The sequence below is a fragment of the Trachurus japonicus genome, chromosome 23 (genome assembly GCF_045865225.1).
Source record: "Trachurus japonicus isolate A0001 chromosome 23, Traja_1.0".
NCBI classification, from domain to species: domain Eukaryota; kingdom Metazoa; phylum Chordata; class Actinopteri; order Carangiformes; family Carangidae; genus Trachurus; species Trachurus japonicus.
The window spans coordinates 14,250,933-14,273,569 of NC_140929.1; the positions used below are offsets into that span (position 1 = coordinate 14,250,933).

General features: G+C 41.3%; 5 protein-coding genes across 5 annotated transcripts; 3 read left to right on the forward strand and 2 right to left on the reverse strand.

Moving 5' to 3' along the window:
- Positions 1-1,500: 1,500 nt before the first annotated feature.
- Positions 1,501-10,796, reverse strand: pnpla8 (patatin-like phospholipase domain containing 8). Its single transcript, XM_085768771.1, has 10 exons — positions 10,684-10,796; positions 8,365-9,472; positions 7,898-8,047; positions 7,573-7,724; positions 7,145-7,239; positions 6,870-7,041; positions 6,673-6,730; positions 6,204-6,398; positions 2,881-3,076; positions 1,501-2,766 (listed from the first exon to the last, which is right to left on the reverse strand). The coding sequence occupies exons 2-10, from the start codon at positions 9,325-9,327 to the stop codon at positions 2,495-2,497; spliced, it is 2,253 nt and encodes a 750-aa protein (XP_085624897.1). The 5' UTR covers positions 9,328-9,472; positions 10,684-10,796; the 3' UTR covers positions 1,501-2,494.
- On the forward strand, positions 9,688-10,308 carry akap14 (A-kinase anchoring protein 14). Its single transcript, XM_085768774.1, has one exon. It carries the CDS (start codon positions 9,693-9,695, stop codon positions 10,212-10,214), a length of 522 nt encoding a protein of 173 aa, XP_085624900.1. The 5' UTR covers positions 9,688-9,692; the 3' UTR covers positions 10,215-10,308.
- A 2,881-nt stretch (positions 10,797-13,677) lies between the features above and the next one.
- avpr2l (arginine vasopressin receptor 2, like) lies at positions 13,678-14,784 on the forward strand. Its single transcript, XM_085768772.1, has 2 exons — positions 13,678-14,609; positions 14,705-14,784. Exons 1-2 carry the CDS (start codon positions 13,787-13,789, stop codon positions 14,782-14,784), a joined length of 903 nt encoding a protein of 300 aa, XP_085624898.1. The 5' UTR covers positions 13,678-13,786.
- A 2,349-nt stretch (positions 14,785-17,133) lies between these two features.
- LOC146962704 (THAP domain-containing protein 5-like) lies at positions 17,134-19,399 on the reverse strand. The gene is made up of 4 exons (XM_085768996.1): positions 19,312-19,399; positions 18,903-18,990; positions 18,386-18,572; positions 17,134-18,007 (listed from the first exon to the last, which is right to left on the reverse strand). Exons 2-4 carry the CDS (start codon positions 18,986-18,988, stop codon positions 17,270-17,272), a joined length of 1,011 nt encoding a protein of 336 aa, XP_085625122.1. The 5' UTR covers positions 18,989-18,990; positions 19,312-19,399; the 3' UTR covers positions 17,134-17,269.
- Positions 19,400-19,527: 128 nt separating this feature from the next.
- LOC146962705 (dnaJ homolog subfamily B member 9-like) lies at positions 19,528-22,355 on the forward strand. Its single transcript, XM_085768997.1, has 3 exons — positions 19,528-19,600; positions 19,995-20,238; positions 20,736-22,355. The coding sequence occupies exons 2-3, from the start codon at positions 20,022-20,024 to the stop codon at positions 21,230-21,232; spliced, it is 714 nt and encodes a 237-aa protein (XP_085625123.1). The 5' UTR covers positions 19,528-19,600; positions 19,995-20,021; the 3' UTR covers positions 21,233-22,355.
- Positions 22,356-22,637: the final 282 nt, after the last annotated feature.

The window sequence follows — 22,637 nt, forward strand, 5'->3', positions numbered from 1 at the left end:
TATATACGTTTCCCACTCCGTCATGTAAACACAGTCTGTCTGGCAGACTTCGCTTTACTTTGGCACTTTAGGCTGCTTCATGCTCCGGGAAGACTGTCAGCAGGATGAACATCGCCACAGTGTGTTAATCTCCTGTTCACCTCATTTGTCTGTCTTGTCTGCAATACTCAGTCTCCTCAGTCTGACAGGAGACGTGAATAATACTTTGCGCTGTGTGGCGGTGGGCTCTCACAGATATCAACAAAAGCTCAGCACGCTTATTGAGAAGGCAATTTGTCCTGCAAATCTGTTTTGAAATTTGACTCAAAACCTGGATATTATGACCAAAATGCAGCTTGTGAGTTCACTTAAAGAATAAAAAATGTTTCCTCTCTAACTTCTTGTGGAATCTGTTGTCCTAAATGCTGTGGTTTCATGAGCTTGGGTGCTGCTGTTTCCATGTATGAAATGTCTCATACCACTGAAAACAATAGGGGAGGTGAAAGGAAATTTTTTAAAATCATATAGGCCTAATCACTGTAATAAAGAATTTACATTTGTTAAGAGAGTGTGGTTTGACTTTTTAAGGAATTTGTGTATTATCTGAGCTTCAGCAGTTGTTCTTTTTTTTTTTTTTAAGTGTATTTTTGGGGCTTTTTTTGTCTTCATTTGATAGCGTAGTTTAGAAGAGAGACAGGAAATGGGGAGATAGCGAGAGGGGGAATGACATGCAGCCACACAGTGTGCAGTTTTTTGTTGACATTTGGGGTTTTTATTTTACAATTTCATTGCTTATCTCTCCCTAAGAGAAACAGTAATCTTGGATTAGAATGTACATTTTTAGCAATACTGTCAGTGTTTAAGTTCAGATGTTTGTGAAGGAACTGTCACTCCACTCTCAGCTAATCCACTGATAAGACCGCTCTAGTGTGAGTGAAAACGTAGGGAGCACAGCCATAAATCAGGCCTTGACGTCTGGGTGAAACGTACCATGGTGAAGCTCGAGATGGCACAAGGGGACAAATACAGGCCATCAATCTATAAGTCATACAAGTTATTATTAGATTGACAGGAGTGAGGAATCAGATGAATGAAATGTGACATATTATTCTATGTTTCTGGCATGTGTCATATTGCTGTGGAGGTGTGGAAGCATGAATCCATGTGGCTTATTGTTCATGTTGATTGGGGTAACGACGGTGTGACTGGGAGGAATGACGCTATGGAATGTGTGGATGTTCAATGGGACCAAAACAAAGCAGAAAATCAATGTGTACAATTGGAGACAAAAGCAATTCATCATCGGGAGACACTTGGCATTCCTTTGTGGCAACCCTATTGTGGGGCTCCTTGTGATGTGTGTTTGTGTGTTTGTGTCAAGTATGAGGCGTCGAAATGTAATAATAGGTAAACACAATCAAAATCAAATTACACAGCATATGATTCTACAGCGGAATTTAGAAGAAAAAAAAAAGCCACCCAGAGGTCAGACGTCAAAAGAACAGAGTTTATATCAAGGTTTTGATAACCAAGTTTTATTATTTCATGACACCTTTTTAGTTTTTGCATTCCACAAATGAATGAGGAAGGGAGGAAATCCGGGGATAATGTGAAATGTCATATTTATAAAGTGTACAGCATCAAAATCTGGGGTCGAGGAATTCAGGCTGAGGGTGAAGCCAAAGGTTTTGCACTAATTCACAGGCCACAGTTCAGAGAACAAAGCAGAACATGTGTTGTACCATGAGGAGATGACACTGATCACATTCTAATACTTTAAAAGTATTAGAAGATATTTCAGTGTGGGTAAATGTGTCAACACAGTAAAGCAGATTTCTTTAATCCTACTCCTAAATTCTATATATCACTCTGACTTCAAATATTATTTACATACTCTCGGTTAAGAATTCTATTTTACAAAGTGCATGAGGTCTTTCTCCTGTACAGTGTTAGAAATAGGCAGTCATGTTTATGTTATCACTAAACAATCATGTATGAATTACATTTTAATATATTCAAGTTACCGAAAATGCAAAAGAACATAAATCTTATGTCTTGACAAAATAACCACAATTGTCCTTCCATGCCATTAACTCTTCAAACTGTTAACTGTAATACAGTCAAAATCAATTATCAAATCAATTCTTTCAGTCACTTTAAAATTCATATAGTTATGAACTTGAACTCATGCATTTTCTCTCTGATCAGTCAGAATTATTTTCGTCTCTTTCAGACATATTGTCTCACAAAGAATAAATTACATCACACTTGTAATTTCATACTATTTTTTATAGTACTAGTATAGTATAGTATCTTCTTTTTTGAATGATTAATCATCTTTTAGTGTTTGTGGGTGTTGATCACACCTCGTGAACAATTAGCATTTCATTTCTGTTTCCTTTATACTTAAAAATGTGTCCAGTTTGATCCCTTTCACGTATTGGTAGATTCTTACACTCTAGTTCTTCTTACCTGAACAACTCTGTTTGTGGTCTCACTGTTGCTGAGACAACAGCTACAGCTTGGAGAAGGGAAGTCCCTCGTACATGTCGGCCTTGAGCTTGGCCCACTCTGCCAGTGTCTGGATGGTGCTCTTCTCCTGGCCCAGCACGCTGGCTGCCTTCCTCAGCTTGGCCTCGTTGCGCTCCAGGTAGCGCTCCCCCTCGCCCTTGAGGAAGTTCAGCTTCTCCAAGCGGCTTTCGTTCAACGGGATGTCCTCGCTCATGTAGGGGTTGAAACGGAAGTATGTGTCAGGGGGCAGGAGGGCATCCAGCATAGTGTGCACCTCTAAAACAGGGGGGAAAAAATGTTTATTTTCATTTCATTTCTGCACTGACACACATTTCTTATCTGTGTGTTATTTAAAAAAGGGATATCAGACAACAATCTGTGTGGTCCTACCCTCTGTGTCTGTGGCGCTGCTGATGACGTGGCTGAGCTTGGTCTTCAGGCTTGTGTAGGTCGTGTTGTTCTTCCCCGCCGTCTCGTAGCGCCCGGTGCCAAGAGACAACACACACTGCAGAGGTGTGTTTGGCCACAGACACTTACACTCGTGGATGGCCAACGCTGTGGGGTTGTTTATCAGAAGTCCTCCGTCCTAAAGTGAAAGAGAAGAGAGCTCTGCATCAGCATCTCCGCAGTCAAATGTGTTTAGTGAAAAATCACATAAAGGAAACTTTGTATCTGTGACAGGTACCTCTGGTCTGGATGTATTTGTTGTGACAGCCTGTAGGGGACAAATGAGGGCAAGCTGTCCCAGAGCTACACAGCTTAAAGCTGGAGCAAAAGAAGCCCCTGCATGAGAGATGTGCTCCTCTGGCAAACAGCACAGTTTTGTTCAGAGGTAAACAAGTAGGAAAAGCTGTTTTTAGCAGCTATCAGCAGCTAGAGTAAACCATTTTTATCATTTCGACCAGAAACAACCTAAATGATCAGTCTAATAGCTGCAATACATTATACTGATTTCAGTGATACATCATATTGCGTTTTACTGCTCTAAAACCAAGTCAATTTCTAAGCCTCTCGTTAATTATTTTCTTGCTTCTTCTTCCATTAGCCGTGTTGTCGTTTTCACTAACTAATGTTACCGGCTTTGTGAAAGAGCTGCTGACCTAAATGATGCCGCCAATGAGAGAAAGAGGGACAATCAAGCTGAATGGATGCCTGGACCGATTTAGTGCTGAATACTCTTTAAGTCTTTTCCCCCCACCAAGTCCGGTGCTGGACCTTCTCCAACCACTCAAGTGCTTTTGGCAGGAACTAATAGAGACAGAGAGTGTGGCACACATGAGGTCTGACACTCCCAAGCAGAGCAGGGAGAAAGGTCATTTCTACGCCTCTAGAGGGGGGGTGGGCAGTAGGAAGGTATTTTAAAGAATTAATCCAGTAGTCTATTTCTTCTGGGTAAAGGCAAACAATATGCAGCTTTAGTAACATATCAGTCAACAACCAATTATAAAAAAAGACACACCAACAAAGCCTATAAACATGGGTGGTAGGGATATGAAATTAACTGTGCTTCCCTGGTATTATTATGTGACTAATTTAAATACATATCATTCTGAGCTTTATTATGAAGCTGTTTACCCTCAGGTGTGAGCTATTGAAACAGTGCAGCACAGTTTGCACTCTTGAGACACAAGGTTAATTACACAGCTGCTCCTCAGCTCTGACCCTCAACCTCTCACCCAGGGGTTTTACCTAAACTGAACGAGGACATAAACAAAGGGCTGATATGGTTCAACAACCTGTGCTGGGGAACCATTGGATTTTATATATGTGTCGTTTAAGTGGTATAATAAATACCTGCAGCTCAGGGAGAAATATTTTTGTTTTACCACCAAGTTGAGTCTGTCAGCGTGTCTCTGTGTGTGCGTATTTTTGATGCCGTGCGATGGCAGAATTCTCCTGAGAAATACCGCCGCAAGTGCTGAAAACTAGAGTGGGAGTGAGACCAGTGGGTGGCAACGCTAGCTCCAACTGTTATAAAGAAAAAAAAAACTATGAAGCTCCAAGAGGAATGTGGAGAACAACTCACACACATGCACAACTCATTCACTCTCCATCTTTCCATCCTGTCTGTCATAGTGTGCAGAGACGTCGGTGGGAACAGATACAGTAACACTGGCACACAAAAATATTATACAAGAAAATGGAAATAATCACCACTTACATTAGAAACTACACAAAAATACATATTTTGATCTCAGTGTTGGAGCTAGAAAGATAGAGGTCTGTAGCCTGTGGGATCAGAAACCAGTTGTGTGCTGTCATGCACCGACAATATCGGCTTTAACACAGAATTTAAAGTAAGAAATGCAAATTTCTCTAGCTACAAGTTGCATACACAGCAGTTGTATCTCTAACTTATATCAGGTTTTTAGATTAAAAAAAAGACTAGTAAGCAATTTGTTTTCATTATGCCGAGGAGTATCAAAGCTCATGTCAGTGAATAAGAGAGTGGGATGCAGATTAAGACATGTTATTGTTTAAAACACAAAGTAAAGGGTTGTCTACCAAAGCTCTTACATTAGGAATTGGCAGGGGATAGAAATACTTGTTTAAAGCAGGGATAAGGCTAATTTTGCCTAAGTAGGTTATCAAAATGAAGCTAAGCCTTGAGCATAATTGCTGCTCATAAAGACATCTAAAGATATCTGGCCTAATAATCAAACTACATGAAATAACATTAAAACAACTTTATTTGGACAGCTCCCAAAAGGCACAACCAAGCATGATAAAAGATCATAGTGGTGGTGAAGAGAATGCATTAATACTGATGATTACACTCTAGTCATTTATCAGATGCTTTTACACAGAGTGAATTATAATCACTGAAACGGCACAGGAACCTTAACAGCCTGATTCTCAGTCACCGGCCTGCTACTTAAACCTAATCTACCATCCTTGAACCTACTACTTAACCTCCTCCCAATTCATGTCTGTCGGGAAAAAGAGCTGGCATCCAGTAATACTCTGTAATCACTCATTCACATCACTTGTGAACGGTGAAGAGTGATGTGAAGCTCATTATATAGAGTGTATTTTCCCATTTTAGACCTCAAAGATCCTTTCAGACAGTGGTGATTGCAGGTGGGAGCCATGCTGAATTTCTATCTTTCAAGGAAAATAAAAACTCTTTCTATTCCCCACTAGGAAGACAGAATTAAGTCAAAGGAGGAAAAAGACCTTTAGATGTTTCAGGACACAGACCGGACTCTCTCCCCATCTCCATCTTTCTCTCTTCCTTTTCATTCCCTTTACTTTAACTCTAAGGCTGTGTGCTTGACAGCCAAATGAGGAGACGAACCAATTAGAGGGCCACCTTCAAGGTTATGCATTTAAAAGAGTGAAGCAAATCTACACACACATCTTAAATATACACACGCAGAGTGCAGTGCAGTGCAGTGCAGTGCCTCTGTCCTTGGCACCAGTCTATTAACAGATGCAGCATCATAGTGGAAGTGTATTGATTGGTAAGATTTCAAGGAAATGACCCTCTCACACTAATCTAGGGCATTCAGAGATGTGTGCGACTTCTTCCATCACCAAGGCGGTCTGCGTGGCCATTTCAGGCTGGTGTAAATCATGCTGCCTCACTGCTTTTATTTATTTATTTATTTATTTTTGTTCTATTATTAATTATTTCAAACCCTCCATATATAAACAGATCTGATCTAACCCCGGTGCAGACACATCCTGGTTCTCTCAGTTTCTTGTCATACCTGATGAAGGTCCTTTCCCAGGACACATTCCTGGAAGTAGCCTGGGGCGGCAGACGAGGCCCTGATAGCCTGCCACATTTTGTGTTTGCAGTCTCCAGGGTAGTGGGATCTCACTCCTGGCATCAGTCTGTAGTTCCTGAACACATAGGCTTTCAGAGGCAGGCCCCTGTTTACAATAGTGCTCACTGCTGACACCTGGTGGACAACAAGGATAATATGAATAGAAGCATTGCCAAGTCATCGTTTATAATTAACTTGAACAAAATGACATTTTTGCTGCGCAGAGGAAAACTCAAATAAAACGTTTTATTTATTATTTATTGGTTTTATTACACGAAAATATGAGAAATATATGAAATATGAGTGTCTTTGTGCCTCTGTATGTGCACATACACATACTCAAACATAAAAACCTCATGCACAAATATGTCTGGCATATGTATATCCAGAAAAAAAGGATGTGACTAACTTTAGGGCAGTGTGGATCCCTGGCGCTTTCAATCATACACCCCTCACCCATCCGTTCCCTGGAGGAAACACAGAAATGGATTTAAGGAAAGAACAAATGAAATTAGCCCTGCACCAGTCTCTGATTCGATTGTTGGGCAGGAGGGTGGAGACATAATTATATGAGGAACAAAGGCTGAAAGAGTCTTGCAGACTAACTTGAGGATGTTTTCCCAGATCTCGCTGTCATAGAAAGCGTGGCTCCAGCCCATCTTGACCGTTCCAACGATGACATTCTGCTTGAAGACATCTGAGCCCAACTTCCTGTACATCTCCTCGCACTCTTCTAGGGGGATTTGAAAAATCCCCAACATGAAGGCCAAGATGGCACCTAAAGCAAAGGAGCAAAAACAATGTGAAAAGGGGCAGTTAATCTAACATCACATGCCACAAGGACAACAAATGACAAACGCTAAAGAGTGGTGACAATGTACCTGTGCTGACTCCACAGATGTAGTCAAAGAGCTGGTGAATTCGTTTCCCGGTCAGGTTCTGCAGTTTATGGAGAGTCTGCAGGGCCAGCAGTCCTCTGTAACACAAACACAACATTTACACAACTGGACTATTAAAAAAAGGTGGTTTATTGCATCTAAACCAATAACTGTTCCCATTTGGCCTGTAATAGAGGTTGTTAGTAAGATAGCTTGAATTATTCTCTGATGCAACTGAACCACATCAGTTATAATACATCAGTATGTAATATGTTAGGCTGTCAGCAAAACAGTAGAACAAGTGCTGTGTTTTCTTTATGACTTTTCTTTAGCCACAGCAAATATTAAGACATGTTGTATTATTTTACATTAAGTAGTAGTGCGTTTTTATTTTTAACATGGAAAATGATACAAATCCTTAAAAACTTCACCTTGTTCCACCTCCATCTATAGCCAGGACACGAATTCCTCTGCCTTTGACTGGGTCAGCGTAGCCGACTAGAGCCAGTGCTTCTCTCACAGCAGCCTGAAGAGGAAGGTCTCGGGCCTGGCGCAGACGCAGCAGGCAGGGCAGCACACTCTCCTGAAGGTCACAATTATACATAGAGAATACTGATGAATATGATACTGATGAATACGTTTCCCTATTGAAAAAACATCTCAGGGACTGTGAAACCTCATCTGACATTAAATTTCCTAGAAGTATATACTGTATACTATATATACTGTTTATTGAAAAAAGAAGATCACACTCACCTTGATAGCTACACCTCGTGTCTCTGGGAACTCCAGGAGATGAAAGCTGAGCTCCTCCACTCTAGAAGTGAGAAGTTTGACATCCGTGACCCTCTGCAGACCTTTCACAAGAGCTCTGGTCCTGTTGTCCACACTGACCCTGGCTATTATCTTAAATAAAGAGCATCAACAAAAATTAGAACCAGCTTATAAAATATAAAACCTGAAACACATCATACATTGAAATAACTTCTGTGCTTCTTCGGGACCTAAAGGACTTAACATCTGTGTCTGCATGTCTTTGTTTCCTTTATCTATGCTAAAGAACTTGATACACTTTATCTAAAACATCTAAACAATCTGAAATACCTTTGACACAACCAACAGCTCAAAAGCTTAAATTATTTACATTTAACAATGTTTTTGTCGTTCTGCTTTTGACTCCCCTAAGCATTCAGTTATCCTCACAGCCGTACTGAGCATCTCACCTTCTGCCTTTGAGCCAGCTGCTGCTGCTTCACTTTATCCGCTTTCTCCTCTTCACTGTCTGTCTTCTCTCCTGCTTTGTCTGCAGTGAGCTCTTCCCCAGCGACTGCTGAAACTTTCTCTTTCTCAGCTGAAATGCTTTTGGAGTCGCCTCTGAATTTGGGGACCAGTGGAGCAATATAACTACCGACAAAAGCCTGAACGCTGGGCCGAGGGTAGGACAGATAATGGGTGAAGCCTTTTTTAGTTGAGGTAGTTGGCACAGGGATGGACTTATCTGCATTTTCTGTTGTGGGGGTTTCAGAAGAGGTCGTCCCTTCTGGAGGACTGAGCTTTTCTGATGGTGAAGAGGGGTCAGGAGAGGTAGGCGGTGGTTCGATACTCTTAGCCTCTGCGACTGGAGACAAAATAGGAATGTGATCCCTTGCTCTCTGGGAGACAAGGTGAGGAACAGGCTCAGAAACAGGATCGTCGCCTCCTCCGTGCTGCTGCAGAGGTCTGTTCTCTGTGTCTTCTACCTGTGTGTTGGTGCCAAAGTAATCATTGATGTGCTGAGCCAGAGTTTTGTAAGTCTCATCCATGTTCGTAGAGAGAGCTGACGGGTGGAACAGCTGCATGGTTTGTTTTGCCATAGTGGAGGACGACCCATTTGCCGCTGAAGCTAAACCAGATGGTGGCTTCTTGGCCACAACAAAAGGATTTTCTGTGACTTTGTGCAACTGCTTGTCGGGCTCCTCCTCCGCTGTGGTCCTCTCGCTTTCCTCCTCCTCTTTCATGGCGTTCTCGGGCGGCGAGGGAGCGGCAGAGTTGCTTGAGTTTAAGGTCTCGGCTTTGGCCAGAACTTTCTCCGCATGGGCGCTGTCGACTGCGGAGCTGCCGGGCTTGAGGCGGGAGAACTTGGAGATGAGGTCTGTGCTGCCTACCGCCTTGGTGACACTGTCGAGCGTGGTCCTGATCCGCGACATGCAAACTGCCGACTGGGAACTGGGAACAGCAGCTGGGAACTTGAGGGATGATCAGGCAACTGGATGAGGCTTTAATGCGAGTGTGAAATAATGCAGCATCCTGGCAGGCTACCTGCAACAAGCTTGCTGCTTCTTCCACAGTTTCCTGGATGAAAAAAAAACAACACAGAGATAATCTTCAGACAAACCAACAAAATTGATTAAAAAACACCTTTTATACTGCTGTGGTGAACATGTTACACTGCAAAGAAAAAGCAGGCCAACAGAGGGCCTTAGTAACCATAGCAACTCATAACAACAACAGACGCTGACAAGTTTTCACAACCTTGGTTTTCCTGTATGCTAACCAGCGTTACAAGGACAACATGGAAACTCATGGACCTTCACATGTGAATATTACAGCGGAGTCGGCTCATCTAGTAAAAGCCTTGCTGGAGAAACACCGACACACCATCACGAAGGAGCAGGATGATGAAAACACTCCGGTGTGTGACAGTCACCACGTTAAATGGGTCGCGAGCAAAGACTTCACAATCGAAGTGGGGGAAAAGCAGATCAGGGATTACATTGAAACGTGGGACGTGCAGCCCTGCTGGTTCTACAGTGTGGACTTTCTGCACACGACCGAGGAGGAGCACCACACTTTCTACCACTACCGGGCCCGGTTCAGCACCCCGACCTCGCAGAAGCCCATCCAGGGGACGGCCAGTGTCTACTTCGTCGTGGACATATCTAAAGTCAAAGCCAGAGCGATGCCCGTGGAGGTGCGCTTCGTGGTGGAGTCGAACCGGCTGGTGCACACCCCGGGGGACATCAGGTTCACAGAGCAGTGGCTTGTGGACGTTATTGAGAGCAAGACTTTCCTCCGAAATGCGGTGCAGTTTTGAATCGACTCAGACTGGACACCGAGAGGATTTCTAAACCCTTTAAAACACCATTAAAACTCCACATTGTGTCTATAAACTCTCGCTTCCTTACTGAGTATCAACCCATTCCAAAATAAAACAGCTAACGTTAAATGTGAAATTGACAAGCTAGCTGTTACTGCTTCTGAACTGTCTTTTTTTGCTGAACATAAACGCCCGCCATGTTCAAAACGTTCAGACGTATTCAAATCTATTAGCTAACGTTACCCTTGTTGTGTATAATGTGCTTATCTAAAGTAATAAACTCCTCACTCGTATGATGTTTGAAATCTAGCTTGCTAACCAGCCAGCTGTGAAACGTTACAAGCTACAACCTCATTAGCTGCTGCTGCTAGCCTTTTTAATGAATGAATACATAGCGAATTGTTAGTTTATCAACGTTCACAACGTTTACCAACGTTATATCATGAACAAATTGCTTCCTTCTTACCTTACAAAACACAAACCGTTCAATATGTCGCCGAAATATTTCATTCTATGTGGTGGTGCTGGTTAGAAAAACTAAACAGGAAGAGTACAGGAAGTGACGCAGTAGCCGCTGGTGCTTTGCAGTGCTTCATTCTGCCACTAGTTGACATCTTTTCTGCAAAAAGAGAAATAACGAATTCAAATACTACAGATGTTTATTTTTTTTAATTGTCTATTATCACTTATTCTGTGCACTGACAACACTCTAAAAATATGTTAACTGTTAACATTTTGTTGTTCAGGCTGGGCTGTCAGTGACTCGAAAAAGTCAGTGATTCAATATTAAAGGTCCTAAAGATAGGCTAATTAATCAAAGTTCTAAATATCATTATCCAGTCTCTTTTTTTCCCTCTCAACATGCACACACACTTGCCATCCCTTCCTGTTGTTCATAATCGTTTAAAATAAAATAAAATAGGCTAAAAATAAAGTTATTAGGCTAGCCTACATAAAAATAATGGCCACATTCTGAATATTTTGCAGTCAAGAGCAAAAGCAGTGAATCAAAGTCAGCAAGAGTTGTGTTAGAAAGCCTGATTTCCATGGTAGCTTATGTCTTGGGTGGTTTATATACAGTGTGACACAATGGCTGAAGATTAATGTGCTCGACAGTAATTATAATAATAGGCCTATCCTGATAGATTGAGGCAGATTGTTACCATCATATAGGTTAATACATGTGGGGGTGTCTTTCAAAAAGATCTTCCTACTCATAAAAAGGTGAGAGGCACTTATGTGTAGAGCTGTGCAGTCAAAACACCTCTAATCAGAGACAGTAATTGCTTTACATTCCCATCTAACATAAAGCTTTATAATTTATAATATTATTTAGGCTACTGCTAAAAATGCATGACCTGATCACTCACTATAGCCTACCTCAGAATAAATTCAGAAAATATCCCCAAATCAGACATTTTCACGACCAGACTGTTAGGATGCCAACAAGCATTAATCAATCATTTAGTGATGGAATACAAATCTCATTATATTAGCAATACAAAATTAGGACAAGATAATTCACAATTTCACATTTTGGTTTTAGGCTGTATAGCCTACTATTTTCTGCCGGTTTCAAAAGATAAGAACTACCAAAACTATTGTTGGACACTGTTGTAATAATACCATACTACATATGGTGTGGGGACGGGTGGGTGGATAGATGGAAGGATCCTTTTGTCTTCTATTGACCTTGCTTAGTAATACAACTAAACCTTTTGCAAGAACAGTATTAACTCTAATGGCAGAGAGAATGAGGCTTGAAGAGCCAGAATGAGTGATAACATCAAATGCCATCATCTTCTTTGTTCTCCTGCCTACACCTTTATGACAAGAAAGTACATATTATCTTTCATTTGTCATGGGTAAAGTGGTGATGACATTATTATCCTTCATGCTGATTGCCCTGTATCCCCCACCACCATGCTGTTAATTACTCCCCACATAAGTGTACAGCATAATTCATAGAGGTGATGAGAGATATAACATCAGTGATTATGATGCTTGAAGGATTTGACTTCAGGTTGAAATATCAATGTTATTTTTGTCCCAGGAGGTTTGGTTTAATATTGTTGAGGGTAAGACAGCGCTTAGTTTTCTTCTTTCAAGCTATGAGAGAAAGTGTATGGGGTGTCTGTGTTTGTGTGTGTGCGTGTGAGTAGTGTTTTTTTTTGTTTTTTTTGCTTTGTTTTGTCTGCTTTTATGGTGTAAAGCACTTTGTGCTACATTTCATTTATGGAAAGTGCTCTATAAATAAAGTCTGATTGATTGAATGATTGATTTACTGTATACTGAATGTTTAAAAAGGGTTTTCAGGACATGATGATGATGATGATGATGATGATGATGATGATGAATGATGAAATTCTTTATTCAGTCACATCACAGAGCTACAAACATTATCGACAAAATAGTGACTGAAAAGGCACAGGCAGAAGCATAATGCTAATGCCTGTCCTACATATCAAATTAAGCTACTCAGCATTCTTACAGTATGAAAAACAAACAAACATACATAAAACTACACCAGAAAAAGACCGGAACCATTAAGGTTAACAGTATTTAAATATAGTAAAGACATTTTTAAATATCAAAGAAAAACAAAAACAAATAAACATTAACATTTGTGGCCTTCAAAAATTGCCCTGCATACCTTTTTTTTTTTGAAAACCGAAAATGAACTACACATTCATAAATCCAGGATAGATATACATCTCCTTTTAGTCTCTTTTCTAGCTTTTTGTACAACAAATTTGGTCTTCCCATTGCATTAAGGCAATCTCTATTCAGTGAAGGGATTTTTTTTTCCTTCCCTCAAAATCCTACTTGCAAAAACATGATGGTGCACTCACACTATAGGCAATCGTACCGTGCCCAAGCAGTTCTATTGCTAGTGTGAGTGCTTAAGCACGGTACACTTCCCTGGCCCGGCATGGTTGGAAGAGGTGTGCTTGAGCACGGTACGCTTGGTCAGGAATGCGCACCTTACTAAATAATTACTCAATCAATGCAAAAACATGACATTAATACTAAATCAGTTGCTAAATCAATAATATTCCTGAGCATCTGGCAGGTAGACCATGCATTTACAATTACTGAAAACAACATCTGGGTCTGGAAAACTTTACATTTTAGCACTTAATTATTTAAGACCAAATAAGTTATGAAGAGTTACATATGAATAAGTTAAAGACCAATACATTAAAACTGTTTAAGGGTATATTCGTATTCCACTGTGCATTTTGGACATATCAAAATAGGTTTTCCTTCATTTGGTTAAATTCTAGTCATCTGCTACAGTTTTATGTAATGTCATAAGCACTATGCACATTACACTGATGTTCTGTCACCAGAGAGTGGTTTGACTCCCCTTTCCCCTTCAAGTCGATAGCTCCCTCTTCACATCCCCGCCCCGCAGTCGCTTTGCGTCGTGGTGCGCCAAAGCAGGAGAATGTGAAGATGTTCCCGCGCCAACTTGTCAATATTCCAACACCTAGATGACGTGCGAAAATGCTGATTGAACCTTGAAGCCAAGATTCTTGTGGGAAACATCAGGAATTCGCGCTCATATGGATTCCAGGAGCAGCAGCTCTGAAAAGGCAATGGCTGAGGATGGAGAGGTGTATGAACAATTTGCGCTCATTCGAGCGGGAATTCTGGGTTTGGTTTTTCTGCTTGCGACAGGTGGGAATCTTTTTTTCTTGGGCACCCTTTGGAAGAAGCGAAAAAGAAACACGAGAACCCAGCTGTTCCTCTTGCACCTGTGCTTGGCGGATCTGGTGGTGGCTTTCTTCCAAGTCCTGCCGCAGTTTTCCATCGAAATTACGCACAGGTTCCGAGGCACAGACTTCCAGTGTCGGTCGGTAAAATACTTGCAGGTGGTTGGGATGTTCGCCTCCGCTTACATGATAGTGGCCATGACCATAGACCGGTACCATGCAGTTTGTAAACCAATGGTTTCCTTCCTGAATGGCTCGTTTAGGAGGTATCTCTCCATAGGCGCAGCGTGGCTGCTCTCTGTCGCCTTCAGCGCGCCTCAGCTCTTCATCTTCTCGCTCCAGGAGGTGGAGGAGAACCAGTACGACTGCTGGGCGACATTTATTGAGCCATGGGGGAGCAGGGTTTACATCAGCTGGATCACTCTCTCTGTGTTTGGCACACCTGCCGTCATCTTGCTCTACTGTCAAATAAGAATCTGCACCACAATCTACTTCAACATGAAGAGAAAGGCTCTGCAGGCAGGGCGCGCAGACACCAAGGGGGTGTCCAACGCCATGCTTAAGACTGTAAAGATGACATTTGTCATAATAATGGCATACACAGTGTGTTGGAGCCCATTCTTTGTGGCACAGTTGTGGTCTGCATGGAGCCCAAGCAGTGCGCCTACTGAAGGTTAGTGTGGGGGAAAAAAACAAATGTCTTAAAGGTCCCCAACTGTTACTAAGTGTTTCTGTTGCAGGCCCATTCATATATCCTCTCTCTTTCAGGTCCCCTGTTTGCCATCATCATGCTGCTGGCCGGTCTCAACAGCTGCACCAACCCCTGGATTTATCTCTACTACAGCTAACCTGCATGAACCAAACAGACCTCTCATACTAAGAGATCAAACCAGCCTGTCCTGATGAACTCCTGAGGATCATCCTGACATCCAGAGAACTAAAACTCAGCTTCGATCGATGAATGTTGTTTACCGATTTCCAATTTGTAACAATTACTACAGAGAATTTAAATTTCTTGTATATTTTATGATGAAAATCGTTTCTAGATTGTTGTCAGCTTTGTTGAATGTGAGTATTAGACTGTATTTGTGTTGGCATCTTACAGTATTGTGTCACATGTTTCGTCATAAATAGCAGAAACACAGATTTCATGTTTCAGCTGATAATTTGTTGTGAATACATCTGACATACAGCGCTCACTCCATATTCATGCCAATTACTACAGAGTAACAACGTTGGCACATAACACAATGCTGTCTTTTATCCACTGCTGGAGGGTGCCAAGAAGAATGTGAAAATATGATTTGAAAAACAGTCAAGGCTTAAATATGAATTTTCATTTATACACACTGTACAGCATTCACATTTGTCTTCATGTACTGTAAAGCTTTATTTCATGGATGATATTGTGGAGCTGTATCTCTCTTTTGCTTTTTTTTAGTTGCTTCTATCACAAATAAAAAATGAAACCTGTTTCTGACATTCAATCAAACATTGAAGTGACAACTTGCAATTCACAGCACTGACAACCTTTTCCCATTTGCATCCCGGTGAGCATGAAACCTGAATTTCTGTAGCAATCAAAGTTTTTTTTCCATAAAAAACATGATGGTTTAGCTTTGATTTTCATTTCTGGAAAAGCTTTTAAAAATGGACTTCTAACATGAGGCCTTTAATCCTTTGCTTCTCTTATTTTGATTAGACTTCACTTATTTGATAGTGCTCCTTATTTTACTATGAACATTTTAATGTCAAGTACTTTTTTTATTGATCATCAGCTGTTTGTGTCCATTTCTCTTATGGTAGTATTGCATTTTTCAAAATAAAGACTTGTCTTACTACTCCATTGTACCCGAAGATCAAGGCCTGCACTTATTTATAGGATGTATCTCTTGCCAGGAGATCACAGAGCATTAGTCCTCTAATACACTAAGATAAGGTTTTGTCCTCCCTCTTAGATTTAGAGCAATATAATTACAACAATATTGTTTCATTACTAATTTCAGGAATCCACTTACATTTACCGGTGCAGTGTCACTCTTCACCAGGGAAATGTGTCATCTTGTAACACCCTGGAGTCATGTGAAATTGCACTTTACAAACCCTTTCATATGCGCAACCAATCATTTTGTAATTAATTCAAAAACCAATTTAGCTTCTCCCTTGCCCTTCTTTTTCTCTCCATCACACACAGCCGGTCTGGAAAACTAAAATACATCAAATTACAATGCATTTATCCTGACAAGCAGAACCTCTGTCATGGCAACATCATGTACTGTATGTATACTGCCTTTTTGGTCTAATTGTGTAATGTGCTTAAGTAATGCTATGCTCAATTAAATCAACCACAGCCCCCAGAGGCACACGCGCAACCATGTTTAAGAAACACATTCAAAGGACAAGTTACACAAATTCAAAGAAAATGCTAATTTTTCTCTGACGCTGAACACGTTTCAGAAGATTGAGCAGAATGATAGAGTGTTACAGGAAATCAAGCACATCACTGAAATAGACTGGGCCGGTGCTTATTTGGGCCTGATTGCTAGTGATTCCAGGGCTGTAAAAATTTGTGCTTATCACACATGTGAAATTATGTTGTTTGTGCATCGTGTGACGAGGTCTCACAAAGCAAACCATCAATTTTCCAGTCAAATACAAAAGGTCAAAGAGGAAAAAGGAAAACAAATGCATCACAGGGGTCTTTGAAATGGCATAATTAAAACTTCATTAAAATCAAAATAAGCACTTTTGCAGCAGGATGATGAGAGGAGCTTTCTTGGAACTCACAATTAAAAGCACAGACTGAAGGACAAACTGCATGAGTCCACGCAAAACATGGCACAACCTGTTGGTTTTCTGAACCCTCGTCATCAATGATTAAAGTACCTCAAATCCTATTTGAAAGTAAATAGATTAATAGACAAAAATTTAGAATTACCAAAAAATTAAGTCATGTTACTGTGAGACCACTGAGACATCAAATGACACCTTTAAACGACATAGTAACAGGCTAATGAAACTGCTTATTGACACAGCAGATGTTAATAAATTAAAATGTAACATGGCTCACACCCACACCATAGAACAGACAATCTTGTACCAATCAACTGAAAAGCTGTGCTCATTTTAAAAATGGTCGTACAGTGCCACCATGTGGACATAAAACATACAGCTGTAATAAGCTGTAAGAGCAATGCTGAGTGACAATCAAGTTGTGTAAGGCACAATTATCATGTCTGTGTTTTTAAGAGTTTTAAGTGCAACAATTGTGCAAAAGAGACTGAATGGTGACAGTTAAAATACCCACACATACACACAGTAATGCTCCAAAAATCAGAGCAACATGGATGATATATAATCTTCTAACACTTTCTGTTTCTCTTTAAAAACAGCCCCATCCCTCTTCAGCAGGGCTATCTCAGTCTCCAGAGCATGGATTTTAGCCACAGTGCTCTCCTCCCTGTGATCCAGTTCCAGTATCTTTGTATGCAAACTCAAGATCTTACTCCAAAGCTGATCTTGGTCCGTGTCCGGTCTGCAGTACGAGTGTTCATAAACAGAAATGTGATCTCCCTCACCAAGAGGCTGGTCCTTCACTATTTCCACAGGAACAAAACTAAAAGCCTGGCCCAGTGCTGCTTGAAGGGCAGCCGCATCCACATTTGCCTCTCCATTCGATAGAGGGCCCAGCGACTCACAGCATAACACAGTGACAGTGGAATCGGCGAGCTCTTCAGAATGAGGTTCACTGCATGGAGACAGTGCGAGGCAGGAGGCTTTCGGCATCCCACTGTCACCTGGTACCTCATGAGCAGGAGTTTGTATCTCTGACTGGTTTGTGTAACAGGAAAAGCTAGTATCTGACAGCACAGGCAGTTCAACTACCACCTCTGTTCGTTCAACAACAGATTCGTTTGTTGTACTTGACTGGAGCTTTTTGCAGGTTTTGCTCAAAATGAGGGGCCTCTTATTGAGAGGAGAGTCAGATCGTGTGGGCTCAATGTCAGCGTCTAGTGACCAGGGTTTGGCATTGGGGCTCTTTTTAATGGCGGCCCCCTTTTTCTCACCATCCTGAAATAAAAAGGAAAGGGTTGTTTATCAAATGAGCACAAAGGTCAAAGGTCACCAACACGCAAGTGCAAGCACAATAATGTAACAAAACTGCATGTCTATAACAGCACAAAGAAGAGCAGTATAATCGCCACAAAGCACCAGTCAGAAGTTTGGATGGGAAAGTGTATCATCCACACTTTTGATTGCTTGTTGCACACCAAAACTGCTTTGCATTTTTGCGAGCATGAACTCTTGTACATTTTAGCCTTTTGACGCACACCCCTCCTTTCTCATAACATGTCAGAGTTGCTTTAGAGCTAATTTGGTGGTGTGCAGCAAGCCTTTCCTTCACAATGAAACTGTTACAGACACTGAGACAGGGGGGGACACACATACATCCTCAGAGGAGGGGAAAATGGTCGGGATGGCTGTGTTCTTCAAGTACCGAATGCCCCATCGAATATCGAAGCAGTCCTCTGTAAAGTGCTCGCTGCACAGGCACTGATGCCGACTTGGGGTCCACTCCTCCCGCTTCATGTTGTCCACCCATTTCTGAAGCCTGGGCTTATCGTGCAGGGGGAACCTTTATGGAAAAGAGAGGAGAAATTAAAGGTTTTTAAAGCTGAAATTACAGATGAGTTCCATGGAAAGGGTATCAGTCTTGTCGCAGAATTTCAGACACTTGTCATTAGGGTATTTGCCATTCATTCCAACAGTCTATTCCTGTACTATTACAAGCATGTAACATTATATACACCTAACTGACCATTGATGCTAACTTCGTACTGGCGCTATAACAAACACTAACTTTGACTAAGAAGATGCTGTGAATAACAGAATAAAGGCACATGCAGCCAAACTAATATAACGAATATCAACTCGCAGCACACCACAAAGCAAACAGAAAACATACGGATAGAAGCTAATTCTCTTGTTGTCTTGTCTAGATGCACTCCCTCCTCGGTTCCTGCAAGCTTTCACTGCGCAGTACCGTGGCATATCTGCAGCGAAACAACATGAAAACGCTTTAATGAGACACGTTTGCAGTTAAAGGTGTTTTGACAACACGAAACAACTCGTAAAAAACGGCCACTTCCGGGTTGTCGTTCTCGTAGCGGACGTTACGTCTGTTGTCAAGACCGTAAACGTACATTCTAGGACAGAAACGGTTGCACAGCTATGTGAAAGCAATTAATGAAGTTAATAACTTTACGCAAAAGTCACCCTTGAAGGCTCGTCCACTATGCTATATAAAAAGAACAATGATAAGATAATAAAATGATACAAACTAGACACGGCTGGGAATTTTTTTTAGATCTTGCCTCTCGATTAATGAAGCGAAGACGGAAATGTAGTTTCGATTGTAGCTTACCATCTTGCTTCCGCTGTATTCTCTTCGTGCTCGCCAACATTCTCCACGTGCGCACTATATCCACCAATCAGAAAGGTCTGAGTCAGAGAGTTGCGAAATGAACCAATAGCGTTGCGAGTCGTGGTGTTACAGCTCAGGAATGCAGCTCGTCAACAATTGCTAGCTTGCCTTTCCCATCAGCTGGAGCTGTCGGCGGTAGATAGAAGTTGTCCTCCCCGGCCGTGTCACCCTGTCTCCAGGTAAGCCGCCTTCTTTAAGACGCTTCGACTGCTTTTTTGTCTTTTCTGACTTTTAGAACAAAGAACAAGCAATGGGGTGTTATTATGAGGAGATAGTTTATTTGTGGTTTTCCCCTGTTGCACCAAAACAGTGAGTTGTCATTCTCCATAACGTCTATTTGGTAAACTACACAGAGTGCGGTTATTTAACATTATTTAACTGCATGTCCTTTATTTAGGCTGTTGTTTTAAGAGTCGTCTTCAACTTTTAATCTTATAACCGTTTTCAGAGTCTTCCTGTGTCGCAGTGGTGTGTGTGAAACGTCGTTCACACTCAGAGAGTTGTCAAACTGGTCTCACCCCCCCCCCCCCTCTCTTTCTCTCTGTCCCTCTCTCTCTCTCTTTCTCTTCACAGCCGCAACAAGGTGCCAAAACCAGCAGTATGGCCACAGCTCATTCTGTGTTGCTGTTAGCAGTGCACGTCCTGCTGATCTCAGAGTTTATCCTGGCCAAGAAGGACTACTATGACATACTGGGGGTACCCAGAGATGCCACTGATCACCAGATCAAGAAGGCCTTCCATAAGCTGGCCCTGAAGTACCACCCTGACCGAAACAAGGAGCCGGATGCAGAGAACAAGTTCAGAGAAATAGCAGAGGGTCAGTAAAGTATTTTCACTAAAAATATCACATCAATGCATTTTATAATTTTGGCTTTAATAGATCCAGAGATTATAATACAGTTATAAAGTAAATATGACCAATTGTGTCAATGTCAGCTCAGTTGCAAATAAGATTAATTCCACAACATATAGAGATCATATTGTGTATATGTATACTATTGACAGTGTTTTATGAATGTCTTATCTGCTCTCAAAGACACACCTGACAATGACAATTACTTACAAGTGTTGTCAGGTGATGTCATCATAATAGCAGCCGAATCATAATGTGTGTAAGAGCCTGTTACATACAATAATTGGTCTTTTGTTAAATAAATTTGCACTGGAAAAGTTGATGTAACTTATTGTCAACTACAGTGATAATAGCTTAAATTTCGCTACAATGTCTATAATAGTAAAGGTGTTCACATAATGTTTGTGTGGCAGTGTCATAGCAACCAACAATGTAGTGAAAGGCTTCCTTGTCTCTTTCAGCATATGAAACATTATCTGACGTCAAGAGGCGGCGAGAGTACAACCAGTTTGGTCATGGGCCGTCACCGGGGGAGGGACATACAGGAGGAGGAGGAGGAGGAGGAGGAGGAGGAAGAGGTGGTGGTGGCAACTACAACTTCAGGCAGCACTTCCATTCCTTCAACTTTGATGAAATCTTCAAAGACTTAAATCAACAACACAGAGACTTTCACTCCCAGTTCCACGCTCACTCTCAAAGCCAAGCCCATCAAAAGAGACACTTTGACAGCGCCTTCCAGGCCCACCAGGAGGCTATGAACAGGCACAGACGACAGTTTCAGCAGGGAAGCTTCGGGGACGGACTGTTTGACATGTTCGACAACATGGAGAAGACCTTCTCCTTTAATACGGACAGTACCAGGACTGAAACAAGATTCCAGAGCTCAGGAAAGCAGCACTGCAGGACAGTGACCCAGCGTAGGGGCAACATGGTGACCACCTTCACTGACTGCTCCTGAGACGAGCAGAAGGCCTTGCTCGACAGAGGGCAGCCACTTCGTTGCCTCTTCTTTTGTGTGGTTTTGGAAATTGATATCTAATTTATCACTTGGTGGAATAGATTTTCTGTGGCTTTTTGTAATTTTACTGTGTGTAACTCTCACTAGGAACAAATATCCAAGCTGGCCTGATAAACGGCTGCTTCCAAGCAATAGTTAGTAAGTCATTCATATACCTCCCCATTATTTAGCTTTCCAGGTTCATTGTTTTGACTTGTGTTCATTTTATGATGGTACAATCTACTAGACTCAGGTATGGCCTGAAGCTAAAAGATCATTTAACTGATATTACCAGTATATATTTTTTCTTGTTAGCAGTGAGGCAATAAGATTTCTCAAACATTAGCTGTAACTTTGCAAAAACATTGATTCTACAGCTAATCGGGCCATACTATTGTGTTTTCTGCAACATGAACTCTTTGCTACTATAAAACCAAGCTATGCTGACCTTAGCATTGTGTACTGCTAGAGTTGTACAGTTTGTTTAATCATTAGTTTAAAGATTGAATGATACAGCTGAACTAATACAAAATTGGATGCAAAGCACTTGCGACAAAATTTGCTGTGAAAACGGAGCTTCACATCCGGAGATGTGTGCAAGTTGGCCATTATCAACTGTTACCTCGTTAAGTTTCTTATTACAGAGATGCATCTACCTTCACTGGGTCAGGGTAGGAAAATAACATCAGGCCTGTGACAAACACTGGTAAACTAAACCGCAGAGTGTGTTCGTGTGCTCTCTCAGCTGTTTTGCAACCAGTTGTTCTGAAGCTTATGTAAACCTGGGGGTCGTCTGCCAGTGAAGCTGAAGGGACTGAAAAGTTAAATTTCCTGAACTGATTATAATGTGCAATATTAAGCACCTTTGCTCTTCATGTTGCCTATCTTTCAGAGACAGTGCTATGTTAATGTCACTGTCTGATGTCTGCACTTTGTGTGTGTGTGTGTGTGTGTGTGTGTGTGTGTGTGTGTGTGTGTGCGTGTGCGTGTCTGTGTGCGTGTGTGTGTGTATCTGCACTTTGATAGTATCCTGAATGTTGGTTGGTTGCATAATGTTTAAGTAATGAATAAAAAGTTGCAGGAGTGAATGCATGTGTTTTTCTTATTGTGAGAGAAAAGAGTAGTGCATCCATTAGTTAATCTTAATCAGATGCATAGTTTATTGTTTTAGGCAATGTTAATATTAAAATGTATATGATAGAATATATGTGTAAATGCTGATTAGAATATTGTCTGGAGTTAATAATAGGAAACATTTATTTAATCATAATCCAAATATAACATTAAACAGGAAGTTAACATGCTTCTGGGACATTTGAATAGGCATTACAAGTTTCCAAGCTTCTCAAATCGCAGTATATTAAAT